The 19,021-nt window shown below is 39.3% G+C and overlaps 1 protein-coding gene across 1 annotated transcript; it reads left to right on the plus strand.

The window, feature by feature from the left end:
- Positions 1-5,158: 5,158 nt before the first annotated feature.
- tdrd6 (tudor domain containing 6) lies at positions 5,159-17,953 on the plus strand. The gene is made up of 15 exons (XM_022765262.1): positions 5,159-8,525; positions 8,964-9,475; positions 9,713-10,766; positions 12,996-13,063; positions 13,149-13,194; positions 13,293-13,372; positions 13,560-13,631; positions 14,277-14,295; positions 14,416-14,483; positions 15,732-15,786; positions 15,987-16,030; positions 16,230-16,293; positions 16,819-16,886; positions 17,490-17,547; positions 17,824-17,953. Exons 1-15 carry the CDS (start codon positions 5,159-5,161, stop codon positions 17,913-17,915), a joined length of 5,667 nt encoding a protein of 1,888 aa, XP_022620983.1. The 3' UTR covers positions 17,916-17,953.
- The last annotated feature ends 1,068 nt before the right edge of the window (positions 17,954-19,021 follow it).

Genomic DNA, 19,021 nt, shown 5'->3' on the forward strand with positions numbered 1-19,021 from the left:
GGATCATCTGATACATCAGTGTGCACCAGTAGAAAAACCCTGGAGCTGGACCAAAACAAGCTAGCTAAATGTGAAGAGTTTAGGCGGCTGGAAAAAAGTTAGCGGCGTCGCAGCTGTCCGTGGGTTTAGTGGACTGAGGGTGAACCTGGTTTGAGCTTACCACCATCACCGTGAGTTTGAGAAGACTCGGCGGGATCGCCAGGAATAAAAAAAAAGGTGAGCTATTGTGTGTCACCTGTACCGTTAAATGTGTTTAAATCTAAACAGCAAGACAGTCGCCACGCTAATGTCCCGACAGGTTATGTAGCACCAGTAGCCTGCGAATTCTTTGATTTGATTTACATGGGCACGGTGCTCAAAGAAGCTAACGTTAACGGCAGTTGCTAATTTACATCTGAATGTAACGTTAAGTTAGCTGGCAGCCAGAACCCACACTCTTATCATGAATTAAGTGTAAATAAAAGTAGGAATTGGATGATTAGTTTCCTTATAAAGTAATAAAATGAAATACCATTGTTTATGGTCCAAAGTAAATTAAACAGACTCGTAACCCTAACGTTACCGTCGACTGAAACGATTAATGCATGAAGTTAAAATCAAAATATGTACCTTGCTAGCAATGTGACACTTAAGTTATAGTGAATGGGCTTCGTCTTTTTAACCGTTAAATGCGAGAGGATACCTCTGATCATAACAGACTCAGGACAATATTACACCCGGTCTAACTCGTTTTATTCATGCAAGGCTTGTAGTCCAAGTCCCTTCTATTCTTCATACTACTTGTTTTCACAAGTCTCTGGTGTAAAAGTGTGGCTCATTTTGTGTCATCGGACAAGGCAGAAGGACTCCATGTCAGCCTATTGTCAGAAAGAGGATGTGCTTGAGGCAGCTGATGATGAAGATGACGTTTTCTGTGCTGTGGTCATTTAGATAATTTAGAAGAAGAAATAAAGCCAAAGTTCGACTTAATTAGCTTAGTGCTGGGGTCATTTCATACCAACTCACCTTGGACTTCCCAGTTCATTTCAAAAATTAATGTGAAACGTTATTTATGAGGAAGTGCTAAAATTCATTGCAGATATATAAAAACATGAGTACATTTTACAGACTGTAATAATGCATTTATCAGTTTTATTTCTTAGGTAAATATTTGTGCTATGTTAACATAAAAGTTTTCTATCTGTGATACCTATTGAGCCTGTTTTTCATTGGGTTCAGGGAATTTGCAAGTTACAGCATGTAATGGCTTCCCTTATTGCATACCAAATGATATCATCTTGTTTAATGTGTCTGGACAAAATATTAATCTCACTTCCTTAGCTCAATAATCATAATTTCGCAATATCAAACTAATTTCTGACATCATTAACTAGTAGCATTTGAAAACAATAAAGAAACTCTGGGCTAGTCCCGCCTGAAACAGCTTTGGGCAACTTTTGTGCATTGCACCATACCTAGTAATGTATGAAAGAGTGCAATCGTAATTCGCTCTATTGGCAGAAGCCCAGAAAAAGCAGACAGTTGTCACAAGGCAGCGTACACCATTGGAAAAGTTGATCTTTCAAGTTTAGCTAAGTTGAGAGTAAACAAGGAACAATTGAAGTTGAGAATTGGATGTTCTGACTTGAAAGATGATGCCACTGTTTGTTTACATCACCAGAAGTCCTTTGTGGTGAAATATAGCTTTCTTCAGAGACATTGTTGTGATCCCTTTAACTTGCTGCCCAACAGTAATCCTCACTGAGGATCATACAGAGAGAGCAAGGGATCTTACAACACACACAGGAAGAAAAGTTTGAAATCTAGAAATTTCAAAATATTATGAATGTATTTTGCGAAGGAACTGTGATTAATATTTTGTCCAGACACACGGAACAAGATGACATCATTTAGTGTGCAACAAACCAAGCCATTACAAGCTGTGACTTTCCTGAAACCAATGAAAAATACGCTCAATAGATATCACACAGATCGTACACTTTGAAGTCAACTTATTGCAAATATGTACAGTCTGTGAAAAGTACAAAATATTAGCCATTTTATTTTAATTAACAAAACAATATTACATTTTAAAGATATAACACCTTTAAAATTTTAATATATCTGCAATGAATAGTGGCACTTAACCATTAAAAGGTTTCAAATATACAGTCAGAATCTTAAAGTTCCATCTGGCATAATGGGACAAATCCCGGTTACGACTGATTTTCCAAATGGATTCAATTCTGATTTACAAGGTCCTGATTCCATTCAATATCAACTCAGTTAAAGATGTTTCTGTTACAATAACAATTTTTCTTGGATATGAATGAGATTCTCAGAACTGGGAACCTGGTGTATTAATAAAAATATGAATGTTTACATTGGGAATTAATTCACTTTTTAATTTAACAGTTTAGATACACATCTCAAGAAATAATAGGTAGGTAAGTAATGTGCGTTGGTAACGTACCCTGGTGCACCGGATGCATTGTGTACAAAGAGGTGCACATGGCTTCTTGTTATGTTGGCTTCTTCCACATCTTGCATATGGCTTTGCTTTTGTCCAGCTCTTTGCTGTCTTCATAGTTTTTAAGTCTATGCATCCCCAGCCCCTGGGTCTAACAACATTTCTGGTGGAAACCCTGTATTATATGAAGTGATCATTGCAAATGATATCATTGATGAATCCTACATGCAGTACACTCCAAACAAAACAACAAACAAAAAAGAAATCCCTCTTTCTGACTGATTGTTGCATTGTCTGATGACTCCTGGCTATCACTACTTAATTGTCGCTGCCTCTTAATATTCAGTTGCAATTGGTTGACGCTGTCATATGAGTTTCTGTGAACTTAGATGACTTTGGGCCTCATGTTTTCAGATATCCCATTGCATCTGGTCTCATCAAGATTTGTGCAAGCTCCATCTTCTGTGAACATCACTAAACAAAAAGACACAGTGAGTATTTTAGTGTATGGCAGCACTAACCAATTTCCTGGGGAGACCTAAACAACTTTGTGTGTTAGTATTTCACTTGGTTTGGTGTTGGAATGAAACCTAACACCTGACGTCTGGATCACTGCCCATGTCTGGTGGGGTTGATTAAAAATACTTTCTTCTGAATAATTGCAATTTTTAGTTGAATATCCAGCATAGATTCTTAAAATCCCGAGACTGAACTTTGTGTTTGCGTATTTTCTAAATAAACATGTACATCTGTGCTAAAAGTAATGCAGGATAGTTGTTGTAAGTGGTTCAGTTAAGGCTGCATGATATGTAAAGTGTCTTCTTTGTGGACAGTTATTGCAAAGTCTACAGAAAGGTTATCTAAAAAAGTGAGATAGATGATAGCTGGCTATATGAATTGTCACAACAGTCTCATTAACTGTGACGTGAATAATTACAGTCTATGCAGACCACCACAGCTCATGGAACAGTTGTGACTCATGATGGTTAGCTAATGCCGCCTATGTTGTAGTGAAACTTGAGATTGCATCTATGGGAGCGATAGACTGAAAAAAAACACTCAACACCAATCTGAGCTCTGTTTGTGTTTTTTAAAGAAATACTCTCTGGTTATGAGATCTGATGCTGGGGAAGTTGAGTGAACAGTGTGTGATTCTACTTTATTCAGTTTGCCAGCCATGGAACTAACATTCGCGAGCTGCCCTCTGTAGGTATCAGGCTGAGGTCTTGTCAACGCAAAATGCAAATGAATTAGAGAGCAAACCTTCAGTTTCTGCCCTGTCTGTGCTCAAAATGATCATTAAAGTGGATGTCTACTTAGTAAAAGCATCTGCTACTAAGTACTGTCATGGCTTCAACTTTGTTCTATCAGAATGATCTTTAATGGTCAAGCATGTAAACACTTACATGGAATTTGACTGTTTTTTGTTTTTTTCATTGTGATATTTTGCTAATTTATGCACTTAATACTTTTTTATTAAATTTCTTCATACTCTTCACTTCATGTATTATGAGTCTGGACAGATAATGGATGTAAACTGCAACTTGATTGGTTGAGGAGATCCACCCATCACAATGTTTTCAAAAAATAAAACATATATGGTTCGAGCTGAACAATTAGTCGATTAATCTAATAATAGATCAATAGAAAACTAATAGTTAGCTTTCTTTTTGATTATCAGTTCATTGTTAAAGTAATTTTCTCTTGGTTTTGCAGTGTTAATCTGGCAAAACAAGCAATTCAATGTCATCATTTTGACCTCAAGAAATTGTAATAGTACAGTTTATTAACCAAATGATGTATTTAGCAGATAAACATCTGATTAATTGGTCATAAAATTGTTAGGTTTAGTTATAATTGTGATCTGTTTGATTCACCTGTTTTCTAAAATGCAGGTCAACAAGAATTCTTGTAATGAGTGGTAGTGTTGTTTAATGGGTTTTTTGTTTGTATGTGTATGTTGTGTGTGTGTGTGGTGATATGGTTCATTGTCACTGGATTTTCACATGTCACTGGATAAGCAAAAAGGAAGAAGTTGGTTTATACTACTGCCTACTGTCAGAAAAACATTCTATCACAGTTATGTAATGGTACACTGTAGGTGTGTCAATGAGGGTTCTGTTGACAGTAGTGTCAACTCTGAAAATGAAGATGTGCCTGAAGCAACTGAACATGACAGCTTATTGTTCTGTGGTCATTCAGATCCTTTAGAAGCAGAAATAAAGCCAGAGTGTGACATTGGTGAGTCAGTGTACATAAGCTAGACCATAGTAATAGTTCCCTGCTGTACAGGCACATTCACATGACTGATTTACACTATATTGCTGACTATTTTACTTTTGTTAAAAAAACAAAAAACAAACTGTCATTAAGCAGTCATAGTAAACTATGAGTAACACAGTACAAAACGTGCTTGAGAGATATTTAGAAGTTTTTTAAATTGTTGCCAAATGATTTAAAAAAAAAAAAAACAAGGACGGTTTTATTATTGTTTTGTTCTGATAAATTTATAAGCAATACTATTTTAATTTGTGTCTTATTCTGTCTTTTTCTCTAAAGATCAGAGGGAAATTGGAATGGGGTGTTATGATTTGATGTGAGTTTTTGTGTGTTGTGTGTGTATGTTTTCCAGATAACATCCAGTGTTACACAGCAGTGTTGATGAGAGGTGACAAGTCATGGGTAGTTGGAATTCATGAAACTGCCAAAATGTCTTCAATCCTAGGACTACCTACACAAGGATCAGATGTAACAGTTCTCATAACCAGGGTCCACTTGCATCCCCTTTGTGTGCTTGTAGAGTTCTGGGGAAAATTTTGCCAGGAGAGGACAGTAGATTATGAGAGCCTGGCTAAAGACATTCAGTCTCCGGGAAACACATTTCAAGAGTTTGAAGGAAGTCCTGGTGACCAGTGCTTGGTTGAGATAGACGGTACTTGGCACAGGTCCCGAATAGTCTCAAGAAATGGCTCAAAATACAGTGTGTTCCTCATTGACAAAGGGATGACGTCTAGTACCACCACAGGTAAACTGGCATGGGGTAAGAAGGAGCACTTCCATCTGCCACCCGAAGTGGAATTTTGTGTGCTAGCTAATGTGTTACCACTTTCACCTGAGAACAGATGGTCTCCAGTGGCTCTCGAATTTCTTAAATCTTTCTCTGGGAAGTCTGTAAAGGCACACGTGCAAGATGTACTGGTTCCCCACAGAACATTTGTCCTGCAGATCCCCTGCATATCCAAACAAATGCATGAGATGGGATTTGCCAAGAAGCTGTCTCCAGACATGTTCCAGGACTTTGTGCTCCTGTCACTTCAGTCCCAAAGTGTACCTAGAGTGTCACCAGAACTTCAACCGATCTCCATGGGAGCAGGTGAGCGACTGCACAAGCAAGAGCTCTTCATGTACCCAGAGCTGCCAGCAGGAACTGTGGAGACTGTCGTAGTCACAGAGGTGACAAACCCACAGCGGATTTTTTGCCAGTTGAAGGTCTTCTCACAAGAGCTGAAGAAACTCTCAGAGCAAATCACACAGTGCTGCGAGGGCAGAATGACCAATTGCATTGTAGGTCCAGAAATGATTGGTTTTCCATGTGCTGCAAGAGGAAATGATGGCAGATGGTACCGCTCTGTTTTACAACAGGTATTCCCAGTCAACAGAGTGGTGGAAGTGTTGAACGTTGACTATGGAACAAAACAGTTTGTTAAAGTGAAGAATGTAAGACCGCTGGCTGCAGAATTTTTCAGGATGCCAGTTGTGACTTACATCTGTTCCCTTCATGGAATCATTGACAAAGGGGTTGGATGGACATCCAGCCAGATTGACCTTCTCAGGAACCTTCTTCTGTGCAAGACAGTGATTGCCAAATTTGAGTACCAGAGCATCTCTGAGGGTGTTCACTATGTCACACTCTATGGGGACGAAAACACAAACATTAACAATTTGTTTGGTTCCAAGGAGAGCTGTCTGCTGGAGTGTGAGAAAACACTTGGAAATTATGCCATCCGTAGCCCTACATACAGCCGCCAGCGTCCAGCCCAGCAAGAAAGAAATCAAAGAAAGATGTTAACTCCTGGAGAAACTGGAGAGGAGAAAGAAGGGAGGGAAGAAGGACTAGCAGAGAAGTTGCTAGCAGAAGAACTCTCCCTGAACTCCTCACATGCTGCAGTTGTTCAGCATGTATCCAACCCATCAGAGTTTTGGATCCAAACACAGAACTATGCAAATGAGTTAGATGAATTGATGGATAGTATCTATCATTTGTACAAAGATTCAGAGAATAAAAATGTTGTGAAAAATCCAACTGTTGGGCTCTACTGTGCTGCCAAGGCAGAAGATGGTGACTTCTACAGAGCAACTGTCTCTGAAGTTCATGAGACACAAGTCAAGGTGTTCTTTGTTGATTATGGAAATGCTGAAGTAGTTGACAGGATGAACATCAGGACCCTACCTGACAAGTTCAAAAAGCTGCCAATGCTTGCACTGAAATGCACCTTGGCTGGTGTCGGTGCAAAAGATGGGAGATGGAGTCAAAGTGCCTCTGAGTTTTTCATCAAAGCAGTCAAAGATAAAGTACTAAATGTACACGTGACAGCAAAATATGATGATGGCTACGTGGTCCAACTAACGGATCCTAAAACTCAGGGCGAAAGAGACCTCAGTACACTGATGTGTAGTTCTAACTTTGCTGAGAGGGCTGACACATGGAGACAACCCAAAGCCAAAATGACCATACAACCTGGCATTCTGCCTCCCACACAACATCCAGATGCCAGACTCTCAGGTATATACAGGAACAATGGAATGTCTATTCAGAGCCAAAACACTGTTGGCCCTGCCAGCATTGTACGAAGAATTCCTACATTCAAGGAACACATGTTTCCCATTGGGAGTGTCCTTGACGTGTCTGTGTCCTACATTGAAAGTCCAAATGACTTCTGGTGCCAATTAGTACAAAATACGGGGCACTTGAAGTTGCTCATGCATGACATACAGGCGCATTATGCAGGCAGTGAATTTCAGCCTCTTGTAGAAACGGCTTGTATTGCTCGCCACCCTGATAATGGAATGTGGTACAGGGCCCTTGTAATTCTCAAACATGAAACACCTCATGTGGACGTTTTGTTTGTTGATTATGGCCAGACAGAAATGGTCTCCCTCTATGATCTGAGGAGGATATGCCCAGAATTCCTCACTCTGCACGGTCAAGCTTTTCGATGCAGTCTGTTAAACCCTGTTGACCCCACGTCTGCCATAAATGAGTGGAATGATGAAGCAGTAGCAAAATTCCACAATTTTGTGGAAACGGCTGTATCCAACTTTGTGATTTTAAAGTGTACCATATATGCTGTCATGTACAGTGAGCAGAAGATTGTTTTCAACATCGTAGATCTAGAAACTCCCTTTGAGAGTGTCTGCACCAGCATGGTCAACCTTGTCCAAAATGCACCTCCCAAGAAAACCTCTGGACCGTCTTTCCGTCTGGACTCATACTACTTCTCAACACACAACGTCAAAACTGGGACAGAGGAGCAGATTACAGTGACATGTGTAAACAATGTCAATCAGTTCTACTGCCAGCTTGAGAGGAACACTGATGTGATGAAAGATCTCAAGGTCAAAGTGAGCAATCTCTGCCACCAGCTAGAGAATGTAAAGATCCCGGCAGTCTTTGGAACTTTGTGCTTTGCAAAGTACACTGATGGGCACTGGTACAGGGGACAGATCAAGGCCACAAAGCCAGCAATCCTGGTTCACTTTGTGGATTATGGTGACACTATTGAGGTGGACAAATCTGACTTGCTTCCAGTTCCTAGAGAGGCTAACGATATCATGTCTGTGCCTGTGCAAGCAGTTGTGTGTGGACTCTCTGATGTCCCAGCCAATGTTCCCAGTGAGGTGAACAGCTGGTTTGAAACGAGTGCAATAGAATTTAAATTCCGAGCACTAGTAGTGGCTAGAGAACCTGATGGGAAAGTGTTGGTTGAGCTGTATCATGGAAACACTCAGATTAATTCAAAGATCAAGAGGATGTTTCAGATTGAGATGCATACAGAAGAGCAGGTTGTCTACCAGTGTCGGAGAGCAACTGAAGCCACAGCAAAACATGTGCAAAAGCCTCAAAAAGCTGTCCCAAAAAAACCTGCAGAAATGGAAGATCACAACCAAAATATCCAGAAAAGTAGTTCCTCTGCTCCAAAATCTGCACGACAAATGAGAGATGAGACAAAACCTGCCAACATGAACATGCAGTCTGCACTAAAGTCTACATGCCACATCTCTCAAAATGGTCAGAAGCTCAAAGCTGCTCCGTTACAGCTGTACAGACCTCCTCACCAAAGAGAGTCATGTGGAAAGACACCAAGAAATATGGGAAATGGTTCTGAGCCTGCAGGTGCCCATGTCAAACCAAGAAGAGAAAATCTCCCCACAGATACTCAACTGCTCATGTGCAATTCACCTGGTGCCGAATCTCAGGAGGTAAACAATGTTGAAAAATTCTTTAAACTTGCAGACCTGCCATCAAAATCTATCACATCAGGTATGGAAGCAGATGTCTATGCCTCACACTGCAACAGCCCATTGAGTTTTTATGTTCAACTTGTCAGAGATGAGGGTGAAATATTCTCCATTGCTGAAAAGCTCAATGATCCCCAATCAGCCCTGAAAACCAGTGCCGTCAAAGATGTACATCCAGGTGACCTTGTTCAAGCAGAGTTTGCAGATGATTCCTCATGGTACCGAGCGGTTGTAAGAGAAATCCGTGGCAACGCGATGGCTCTTGTTGAGTTTATTGATTTTGGAAATACAGCAATGACACCAATTTCCAAGATAGGCAGACTCCATGAGTCTTTCTTGCAACTACCCATGTACAGCACACACTGCATGCTGAGTGATGCTGCAACTCTCGGAAAAGAGGAAATGTTTGATCCAGAAGTGTTGTCAGCTTTCAAAGAAGACATTGGTGGTGATGCAGAAAAGAAGTTCAAGTGCCAGTTTATCAGGCAGTCAGGATCTGTGTGGGAAGTAAGTCTGGAAGACAGTGGTGTGAATATCAGATGCAAAGCATCTAAAAGATGTTCAACTGATGGTTCTCAAATCCCAGAGAAAGTTGAAGTTAAGGAAAAACTTGCCCATAACTCAGAGAAACTACCACAGAATTCCCGATCTCTACCTTCTTACTGTCAACAAGCGTTTTCAGAGGAACAGCAGTTGCAGATCTACATCACAACTATAAATGATGCTCATTCCTTTTGGTGTCAGTCTGCTGACTCTGAAGAACTCCACAAGATAGCATCAGATGTCTCCGAAGTTGGGAATGCAGCTGACCACAAACATATTGACCCAGACTCTCTCTCCACTGGCAGTCCATGCATTGTTCTCTTTTCAGACGATCAGCTTTGGTACCGTGCAGAGGTCATTGACAAAGATGGAGACGAGCTCTCTGTTCTCTTTGTGGACTATGGAAACAAGTCCCGAGTTAACATTACAGATGTAAGGGAAATGCCCCCTGACTTGGTGGTAACTCCTCCACAGGCGTTTTTATGCGAGCTTGAAGGCTTTGATTCTTCATGTGGATCTTGGGACAGTGTCGCAGTAGATGAGTTGTGCACACTTACAATAGACAAGTTGTTACAATTGACTGTCACTAGAGTAACAAGAGATAAAGAAAACATCAAATGCTTTGTGCGGGTGAAATGTGATGGCCAGGTGATAAACGAGGTAATGAAAACCTGGTGGAAGAGCTCCACAACAGAAAGCAAACCTGATACTATTGGACTGACTGCTTCATATGAAGCGCCACTGCAATTTGACTCAACTGTGAAAGAGGCTGCACTACCTGAGGATCAACTAGAGTATCCTGAAAGCCAAGAAATCGATACTACTGTTTCTTGCATTCATCCTCAGATGGACCGTGGTGAAGAACAGTTCACTGACAAGCTTGTTGAAACTCACAGAGCAGATGATGTCAAACTAGCAAGTAGACAAAAGATCAGTGAAACCCCTGAAAATTCTTCTGCTGAGTCTCCAGAAGACAAAACATATCAGAAATCAACAGAATGTAATATGGCTATTGTACCTCAGAAAAGTGCTTCCATTGAAGGAGTGAACATATGTTACATGCTCCCTGATGTGGGTGACACTGACAAAGACTCTGAAGAGGAGGGTGCTTCAGTGATGGACTCTGTTGGGCCAGATGGCTTGGCTTCTCCATTGGATGAGAACCTTAAGGAGGATATAGATAAATCAGAGATTCCAGTGACATCTTCAGCTGAAAAGCTGAAAACCTACAGCTTTGACACCATGATTTATTCTGGTAAGCATCACATGCATTTCTCCTTTTGTCTTTGTATTCATTTGGTGCACAGTATGGTGTATTTCTTACTAATAAAATAATCAGCTATATCTAGTTTCTTTAGTTTATTTTAATGTTATATTTTAGAAATCATATTAATATAGAATGTAAAATTGTAACAATTTTGTATTCTGCATATATTTTATTTGCTTGTAATCTTTCGTTAACTCACAATTGATTGCAACCAGTTGTCAAGTTGTGGTCAATGATTGTGTGACGCTAATTTAGCTTTTGTTGCTATTTTCTTTGCATATACAGATCCAACTAATGACAAAGATGACAGTGAGATTGCCGTTTCCAGGGACAGTTCTCTCAGTGGTGTGACAGTAGTGAAAATGGTAAATTGTGTTAGTGACTTTGCACATGCTGTGTCTGTAGATTTTGGCTTTTCCATGATTTCAGCGTGCTATCTCATGTGTATATAGGTAGATAGCTCTGAAGTCTAATGTGTTACCTTTTTCTGAAGGCTCCACGTGAAGCTGTTCGCCCCAGGAAGAGCATTAATCTGCAAGAAGCTACTGATATAACTTGGAAAGACTTAAAGCAGGTACGTGTTTTTTGCCTCGCTCTAATGAAAACCTTAAAATGGCAGTTTAATCAAGAAAAAAATACACATTTCCTCCTTAACTTGAGAAGTAGAATATGTAACCAGATAGGTTTGGTGTGATTTGCTGAGATTGAGGGATGAGCTTAACCTTATCTCCATACAAAGCACTTGGTGAAATCAAATCTTTTGGTGCTCCGTGTGTCAAAAAAGACATTTTGCAAAACAGTTTATTCTTGCTTTTAATTGTGTGTTTGTTCTCTCACAGATTCAGACTGAATTGGTGTTGCCTTCCTTTGTGCTTCCTGTGCAGCAGCTATGTGGTGAGTGGTTCCTGTGGTTCCAACTCACACAACACTCTACAGGTTTTGGGGAGTGTTAACGTAACACACTACATGAGGTGAAAGTGATATGAGCGTGCCGGTGTTCCAGAAACAGTTTGAAGTTAGTTGTTGTAGTTTGGCTGCTGGTGTGCCTCTCTCACCAACACAGTCAGCAGTGGGAGCTGCAGCAGTGGGCTGTGACACAGCTCACAGAGGCAGTTAAGGTACTTTAAAACCCTTAGAGTTCCCTTAAAATTCCTAGTCATAAAACCTGAACACACAAACATGATAGACAGATTTTTAGATTCATTCTGACATACACTTCTTGAGGATATTATTTCTTAGCCCACTGAGAATAAAAGTCCAGAAAGGCTGATCAGAATCATCATGTTTTAAGTCTTTTTCATTGTTAACGTAATCACATGATTGTCATCTGTACGTCCATAGGTACGCTGCAAACAGGAACTGCGAATAGCTATTTCAGCATGCTTGGAACAGTGCCAGTTTGCCAAAGTACAAACAAATGTAGGCTAAAAACAGGGACAGAAGTTGTAGCTCATAGCTGAGTGACTCCATGGCAGTGTTGAAAAGTCACTAGATAACCCCCAGAAAACTTGACTGAAAATAATATTAAAGGGTAACACACAGTCACAATGAAGAATGGTGCAATACTGTATGTGTGTGTTCTGAAATGACTGTGTTTTGATGATGGAGTGCCATTGTCTTCACAGATGCTCCCACAGAGCAGGAAATTGAAGATGGTGTCTCAGAGGTGCCATGCGTTGCCACCCATTTGAAGGTAGTGTTATGGAAATACAGTACTTGTAGAGGTTTACCACTGCTACTTTTCTTGTGACGGGTAAATACTGTACAAATGACTAATTTGACTATCTGTGTACAACAATTCTATAGACATCAACATATTTTGGCCTCAGGTCAGTGACGGATTGATAATCTGATCTGTTTTTAGAATGACTCAATGACTGAAGAGGAGACCTTGGCTCATCATGAGGATACATATTCCGGTTTGTTGCCATCATCTCAGTCTTTTAATTACTTGTTTAGACATCCCTCATGCTTTTTCTATTACATCTATATATGTTTAAATTAACATAAGAGAAGTGCAAACACAAGTTGTATTTGCAACCAACAGTTTAGCATGTAGTCTAAAGCACATAGGTTGGTGGAATAACTTTACGTTTTATTAGACTAAATATTGTAAATCATTGAATTGACATCCTTGAGCCTACTGAACAAGATTTGAATATGAGAAAAGAGGCCTCTTGGTTAACCTGCTGTTTTAAACTGTCTCTGTATCTGCAGCCCTGCCAGCTGACACTGACACAGCAACCATTGATCCACAGAGCTGCACTGTTCCCTCTCCAGATTTGGTAAAGGATTTAAATGCACAGAGTTTTACAATCCAATTGCAAAACATATGCCCACAATGTGAATTTTGTCTTCATTGCTGTTCAGGACGATGAGTTTGAAGAGGTGGCCTGTTTGACTGATGTCTGCACAGGTATATGATGATCAACAAGACAATGTGCCAGGAATGCAGTGTAATGTTATGTTTAGTGTGGGATTATCAGGGATTTTTTTTTATCCTTTGCACTGCAGATCCAGATGAGCTGAGTGATGACAGCAAAGTCACCAGTGCAACAGAGGATTGCCTCATCAGTATAGCAGCAGAGGAAATGGTAATTTGCATCACAGTGAGTGTCTTCCTGTGCATCTGCAGTGTTTTTAAACATGGTTCCAGGTCTAACTGCACCTCAGAGTAGGTAAAACACTGAATTTCATTTTTGACTTGACGCTGTTCATAGTAGAATAATTCTTCTTTTGTTAATTAATTCACAATGATTAATTGAGGTTTTATTCCTAAAGTTTCCCCAGGAAGATGTTGGCCCTGACATCAAAGAAGACCTGCATAAGACAAAAGTTAAAGGATCAAATGAGGTATAAGATATTGTTGCTTTATGTAAAGTACCGTACATATTGCACACATGCTGAGCATTTTATTAGGAACACCATACTAATACTGGGCAGAGCCTCCCTTTGCTCTCAGAACAGCCTTGGTTCTTTGTGGCATGAATGCTACAAGATGTCTGCTGCCTCAGCAGAAATCCAGATTCATCAGACCAGGCTACATTTTTCTAGTCTTTCCAGTTTTGGTGAGTCTGTGTCCACTGCAGCCTCAGATTTCTGTTCTTGACTGACAGGAGTGGAAATACTCAAACCAGCCCGTCTGACATCAGTAATCATACCACAGTCAGAGTCACTGAGATCATATTTTGTCCCCATTCTGATGTAAGATGCGAACATTAACTGAAGCTCCACACGATTGACTGATTGGCTATTTGCATGAATAAGCAGGTGTATAGGTGTTCCTAATAAAATGCTTGGTGAATGTATACGAATGGAGTAGAATCATTGTATTTATTGGTCTTTAGTATGCATTGTATTTTGTTTTGTTTTACTCGTATTATTTTTTATTCCATGTTTGCTTTAATTTACCTTTGTCTGAATGGTAATCTATAGAATGTTTTTTTTAAGTTAATTTAATTGTTTGAAATTAAAATTGGGCAATTTCTTAATTTGTAGGTCCAGAATGAATCACTTGGTGAGTCATTTCCAGGTCTACGTCCATGAATGGTACTCTTGTTCTAGACAGGTTTCCTGTTGTGTCTCCACATTACATACAGTGCAATGATGCGGTAAATGATTGTGATTATCTTCACAGGAGCTCCCTCAGAGCATGAAATGGAAATTTTAGACATTTCCCAACAGGAGGAGGTCACACCTCATGAGGTAAGGGTGCAGCCTTTTCTGTCAAATGAGAATTTTTGGCTCTGTTGTTTGTACTTGCATAACTGTTATCCAGATTAGATGACACTTAGATGTTGACAATCTGTCATGAATCAAATTTTTTTGGTTTTGTTTTCTGAGAGATTTTTTAGTAAGGATTCATTTTAATAGCAGACTTATGATTATCACTAGAAAGTCTCTTGCACATCCATTATCAACAATTATGCATATCATCACTTGTAGTCTGACCATATTCACTGGTCATGACTAGCTGCAACAGTGATATACAGTGGCAAAAAAAAAGTAAGTGAACTCTTTGGGATCACCTCCATTTATGTGTAAATTTGTCCCAAAATATGGTCACGTCTTCATCCAAGAATTATGAACAATCAATCTATTTTAACTGATAACTACAAATCATTGTACTGTTGTTGTCCACATAGAAAACATCATCGCTGCATAGGCTGGGAAAAGAATGTGAACCCCTCAGCTAATAACATCAACAAAAGTGAGGAGCTATCAAAGTCTACCTGGAGTCCAAACAGTTAAACTAGATTGGAAGTGTGGGAGTTACTTATTAAAACAAAAAAAAAAAAACACTCAAGATGCTGTGGGATGAGCTGAAGCGAGCCCCTCGCACCAGACATCCTAAGAATATGTTTGAGCTGAAGTAGTTCTGTAGGAATAAAGGTCTCAAATTCCTCCTGAACATTGTGCAGGTCTGATCAGCAGCTTCTGGAAGAGCTTGTTTGAGGTTATTGCTGTCAATGGAGTTTTGACCACTTATTAAATCCAAGGGTTCACTTACTTTAATAAATAAATTCAATAAAATACATAAAAGCTGATAATTGTTTGTGATATTAGCTTATAGACATTATGTTTGTCTACACTCGAATTATATGAAGATCATATCACTGGTAAATTGAAGGGAATCATTGGACCAGTCATTGTAGAAAACAAGGTCATTCCAAATGTATCACAAACTTTTTCTTGTCACTGTGGAAACGGGACAAGAAAGCGGTCCCAACATGCCTATCATGTAACTGCAATCACATGGTCAGCACTCTTTTATTTCAAAGTAAGAGTACACTTGACAAAATCAGTCCTCACACTGTGTGCCTGTGTTCAAAGGACCAAGTTAGTTGGATGAGAATTAACGGGCCTGGTGAATTTGCTGTTAAACCATGTTTAATGAACATGGCTCTGGTCCGTATTGGAGAAAGCTCTCACAGTTATTGTGTTCTGTTTTAGAATGACACAGTGATTGAAGATGAGACGTCGGATCTTCACGAAGATAAACTTTCTGGTTTGTAGTTACAGTAGTAGTGTCATCTTTTTTTTGTCAAATTAGATTTTGAATTATACATTTTTTGGTGTTTTCCCACATTCCTCTTCCTCTTGCATCTGCTTGCATTCCTCATGTATATATTTTTTGGATAACAGTTAATTAAAAACATTGATACAAACTATATGTATGAGCCTACTCACCTGCCTCTGTGGTTGCAGCTCTGCCATCTGACACTAAGGCACAAAGCTCCTGTCCAGATATGGTAATAGTATATTTATGTTGTGTGTGTGTGTGTGTGTGTGTGGCCGTTGTGTGTACTATATATGTTATATGTATAATATATATTATTAGTAAATATATATATATATATATATATATAATATATATGATAATCAACACGATTCTTAAATGGCACAACGTCACACATCTGACAAGTGAATGCTGTTTTTATTCCCGTTCAGAGTGACCTACTCGAGGAGGTGACCTGTCTTGTTGGAGAGATCTGTTTGATGGACGTCTGCAGAGGTATCTGATGGTCAACAAAATATGCATTAACGAATTTCAGTTCAATATTTTAATAGTGGCCAATAACGATGGGCACTTGAAGACATTTCCTTATTCGATCATTGGGAAAACTAACGATCAATTATCGATTCATTATTAATTATTTATATAAAAAAAAGCCTATGTCAGAAAATACTAAAGAGAGTGTCTTTTTCCTCAATGAAATCTATAAGAAGAAATTATAGTCCAACAACAATCCTCTTGCTTCAAGACACACTACACAACACAACCTCGTTCATACACGTTAGATCGATCAGATTCCACGTGATCGTCAAAATTCTTAACGATCAGTTATCAATCATCAATTAATCATGCCCACCCCTAGTGGCCAAACAAGTCCGTCCTCATTGTTTAGTTTTCTTGGGTCATTTGTCTTGATTTACATGTTCGACAATAAACATGATTCCATTATTTGAATGTAGAAACAGACCATATCTTTGTCATGTTTGTAAGCCTGATTGTAATTATGTCTTCCTGTTCTTCCAGACCAACAACAACAGGCTGAAACAGAGGACAGTGAGCAGCTGCTGCATACACCACCCAAACAAAAGGAGGTAAATCATTCAGGGAAAAAATTATGCCTGTTGATTTGATTTTCATTCTGGTGCAGGTCCACTGGTTTGATGACCAAATTTGAATAAAAAACCTTTCCCTCATGGACAGAAGGTGTGTAGAAGTAAAAAGTGTGTATTTATCATGGGTATTATGTGTAGATGTAGCTGTAGATTCACTGACGTACTTACTTACTGTTAGTTATACAGTCAGGATGTACTAGAAATGAGGCTCATGTCAGGTGATTAAGAGTGTGTTAGTCCATATTACTTGGGTATATGCACTTTATAGGCTGTATGGATGCCCCGTATAATAGAAGTACAGTGTGCATTTACAGTGAATGGCCAGCAGTGTGGTAGATGTCAAACAAGCAGCAACCAGGACAAGGTTTTCACTCACTCCAGTGACGCAGCACCTCACTGCACCACCTCAGGACTGTTTAAATAATGTAAATCAAACGAGCACTACATTGGTATTTCATGGATTGCTATTAATTATACTGAACATATAATATTCTAGACGAGAGTTAGAAGTTTTAATTTTGAAATCCAAAATGTTTTGAAGTGATTTATGTCAGTGTTTTGAATTTGCTGATGATTTTGCAGGATTTTGATGATACTGTGCTCTCAGAAGAAACGTTGTCTTCTGCTGATGACAGTTTTGGTAAGTCCCGGTGATGTGCTTTCCATTTTGGCTCCTCGCTTCCCTCTCTCATGTCTCTGTCACGCCTAAGCTCCTCCCAGCGGAGATGTGAGGAAAAGACGTGAGGACGGAGGAATTTATTCGTCAAACAGAACGTCCTCGCTTGTTTAAGTGTCAAATCTATAGTATAACAATCAGCAGCCAGGCCACTCTCTTTATTTGAACAATCATTTGGCTACAGTCTGTGATGTGTTGTCTGTAAAACCAAATGAATTGTTATTTTTCCCTCCTTATTAGAGGTCCAGCTGTCAAAGGTCACCCACCTCTCTCTGATCATCAGTAATGGTTCTGCTGATGTTCTGCCTGTGGAGCAGCACCCAGTGGAGTAACTGTCTTCTGGTTCTTCTGGTTTATCGACTGCAAATGCTTTAGTTACGTTGAACTGAACAGGTTGAAGTTCAGTTTTTTTCTTTTGTTGTGTTTGAACTGCTCAGTGGCAGTGTTGATTTATTGAGTTGACCCAGCAGATGTTCTTCCTCCTTTGACTTAACCATCTGGTTAAAAGTGCCTTTGTACAGTAATAGTTGTCAAAACCTGGAGTTTGTTGTCAATATGAGTGTGATGACCCAGTGTTACTTGGATCGCTGTTGTGTTCTAGATAATCTGTTCTGACAAACTGCCACGAAATTCTTTAAGTATTGAATCTTTTCTTGAAGATGAGCCTGATTTGAAAGGTTGACGGTGAAATGCTACAGTTTTAAAGGACGCAACACGTTTTCTGTAGTGTGGATACATGCATGTGTTGAAGACATTTATGTTGGTAAAATAAATATTACTGATCTATGGAGCTGAGCTGTGGTTTTTCCTTCAACCTTGTTTGAATTTGTTCGGAGAATTCGGTTTTTCCAGTTTGGTGTGACACATCTAAAAGGTCCCATATTTTACACGTATCTCAGGTTTTATTTTTGTTGATCCATAAGAAGATATTTTTGTGGTTTTAAGCACCAAAAACCATCTCAATGTAGTGTTACATCTCTCTGGAGCTCCAGTCACCTTAGCCAATCAGAAGAGAGACTCTGAAGACCTTTAATTGCTACAAATAACTATTTTATTTTTCTCGTAATTTCAAAATGTAATAAAATTTTTCACAGCAAGTTAAAATGCATCAACATTTAATGTCCCACTCAATCACCACAATTTGGTAATGGACCTCTGGAGTAGATATAAGCGCATCATTCACAAAACTTTAATTTTAGCTTTAGAACATTTCCTAAGCATCTGGCATTAAGGCTTTAAAAACTGATTAAGAAAACATGGAAGACTGAGTCACTTAGAGGACACAATGATTTTTGTATACAAACCAGATTTATTGGATTTCTGCTGTGTACAAATGCAGATATCAGACAGTAAGTGTGTAAAAGTAGAAGGCTGTTTGCCCATGATGAACAGTACCGTGAGTTCAGGCAGGTTTTCATCGTGCAACCTTTTAGTGTTT

The sequence above is a fragment of the Seriola dumerili genome, unplaced genomic scaffold (assembly GCF_002260705.1).
Source record: "Seriola dumerili isolate Sdu_G_001 unplaced genomic scaffold, Sdu_1.0 BDQW01000025.1, whole genome shotgun sequence".
NCBI lineage: Eukaryota > Metazoa > Chordata > Actinopteri > Carangiformes > Carangidae > Seriola > Seriola dumerili.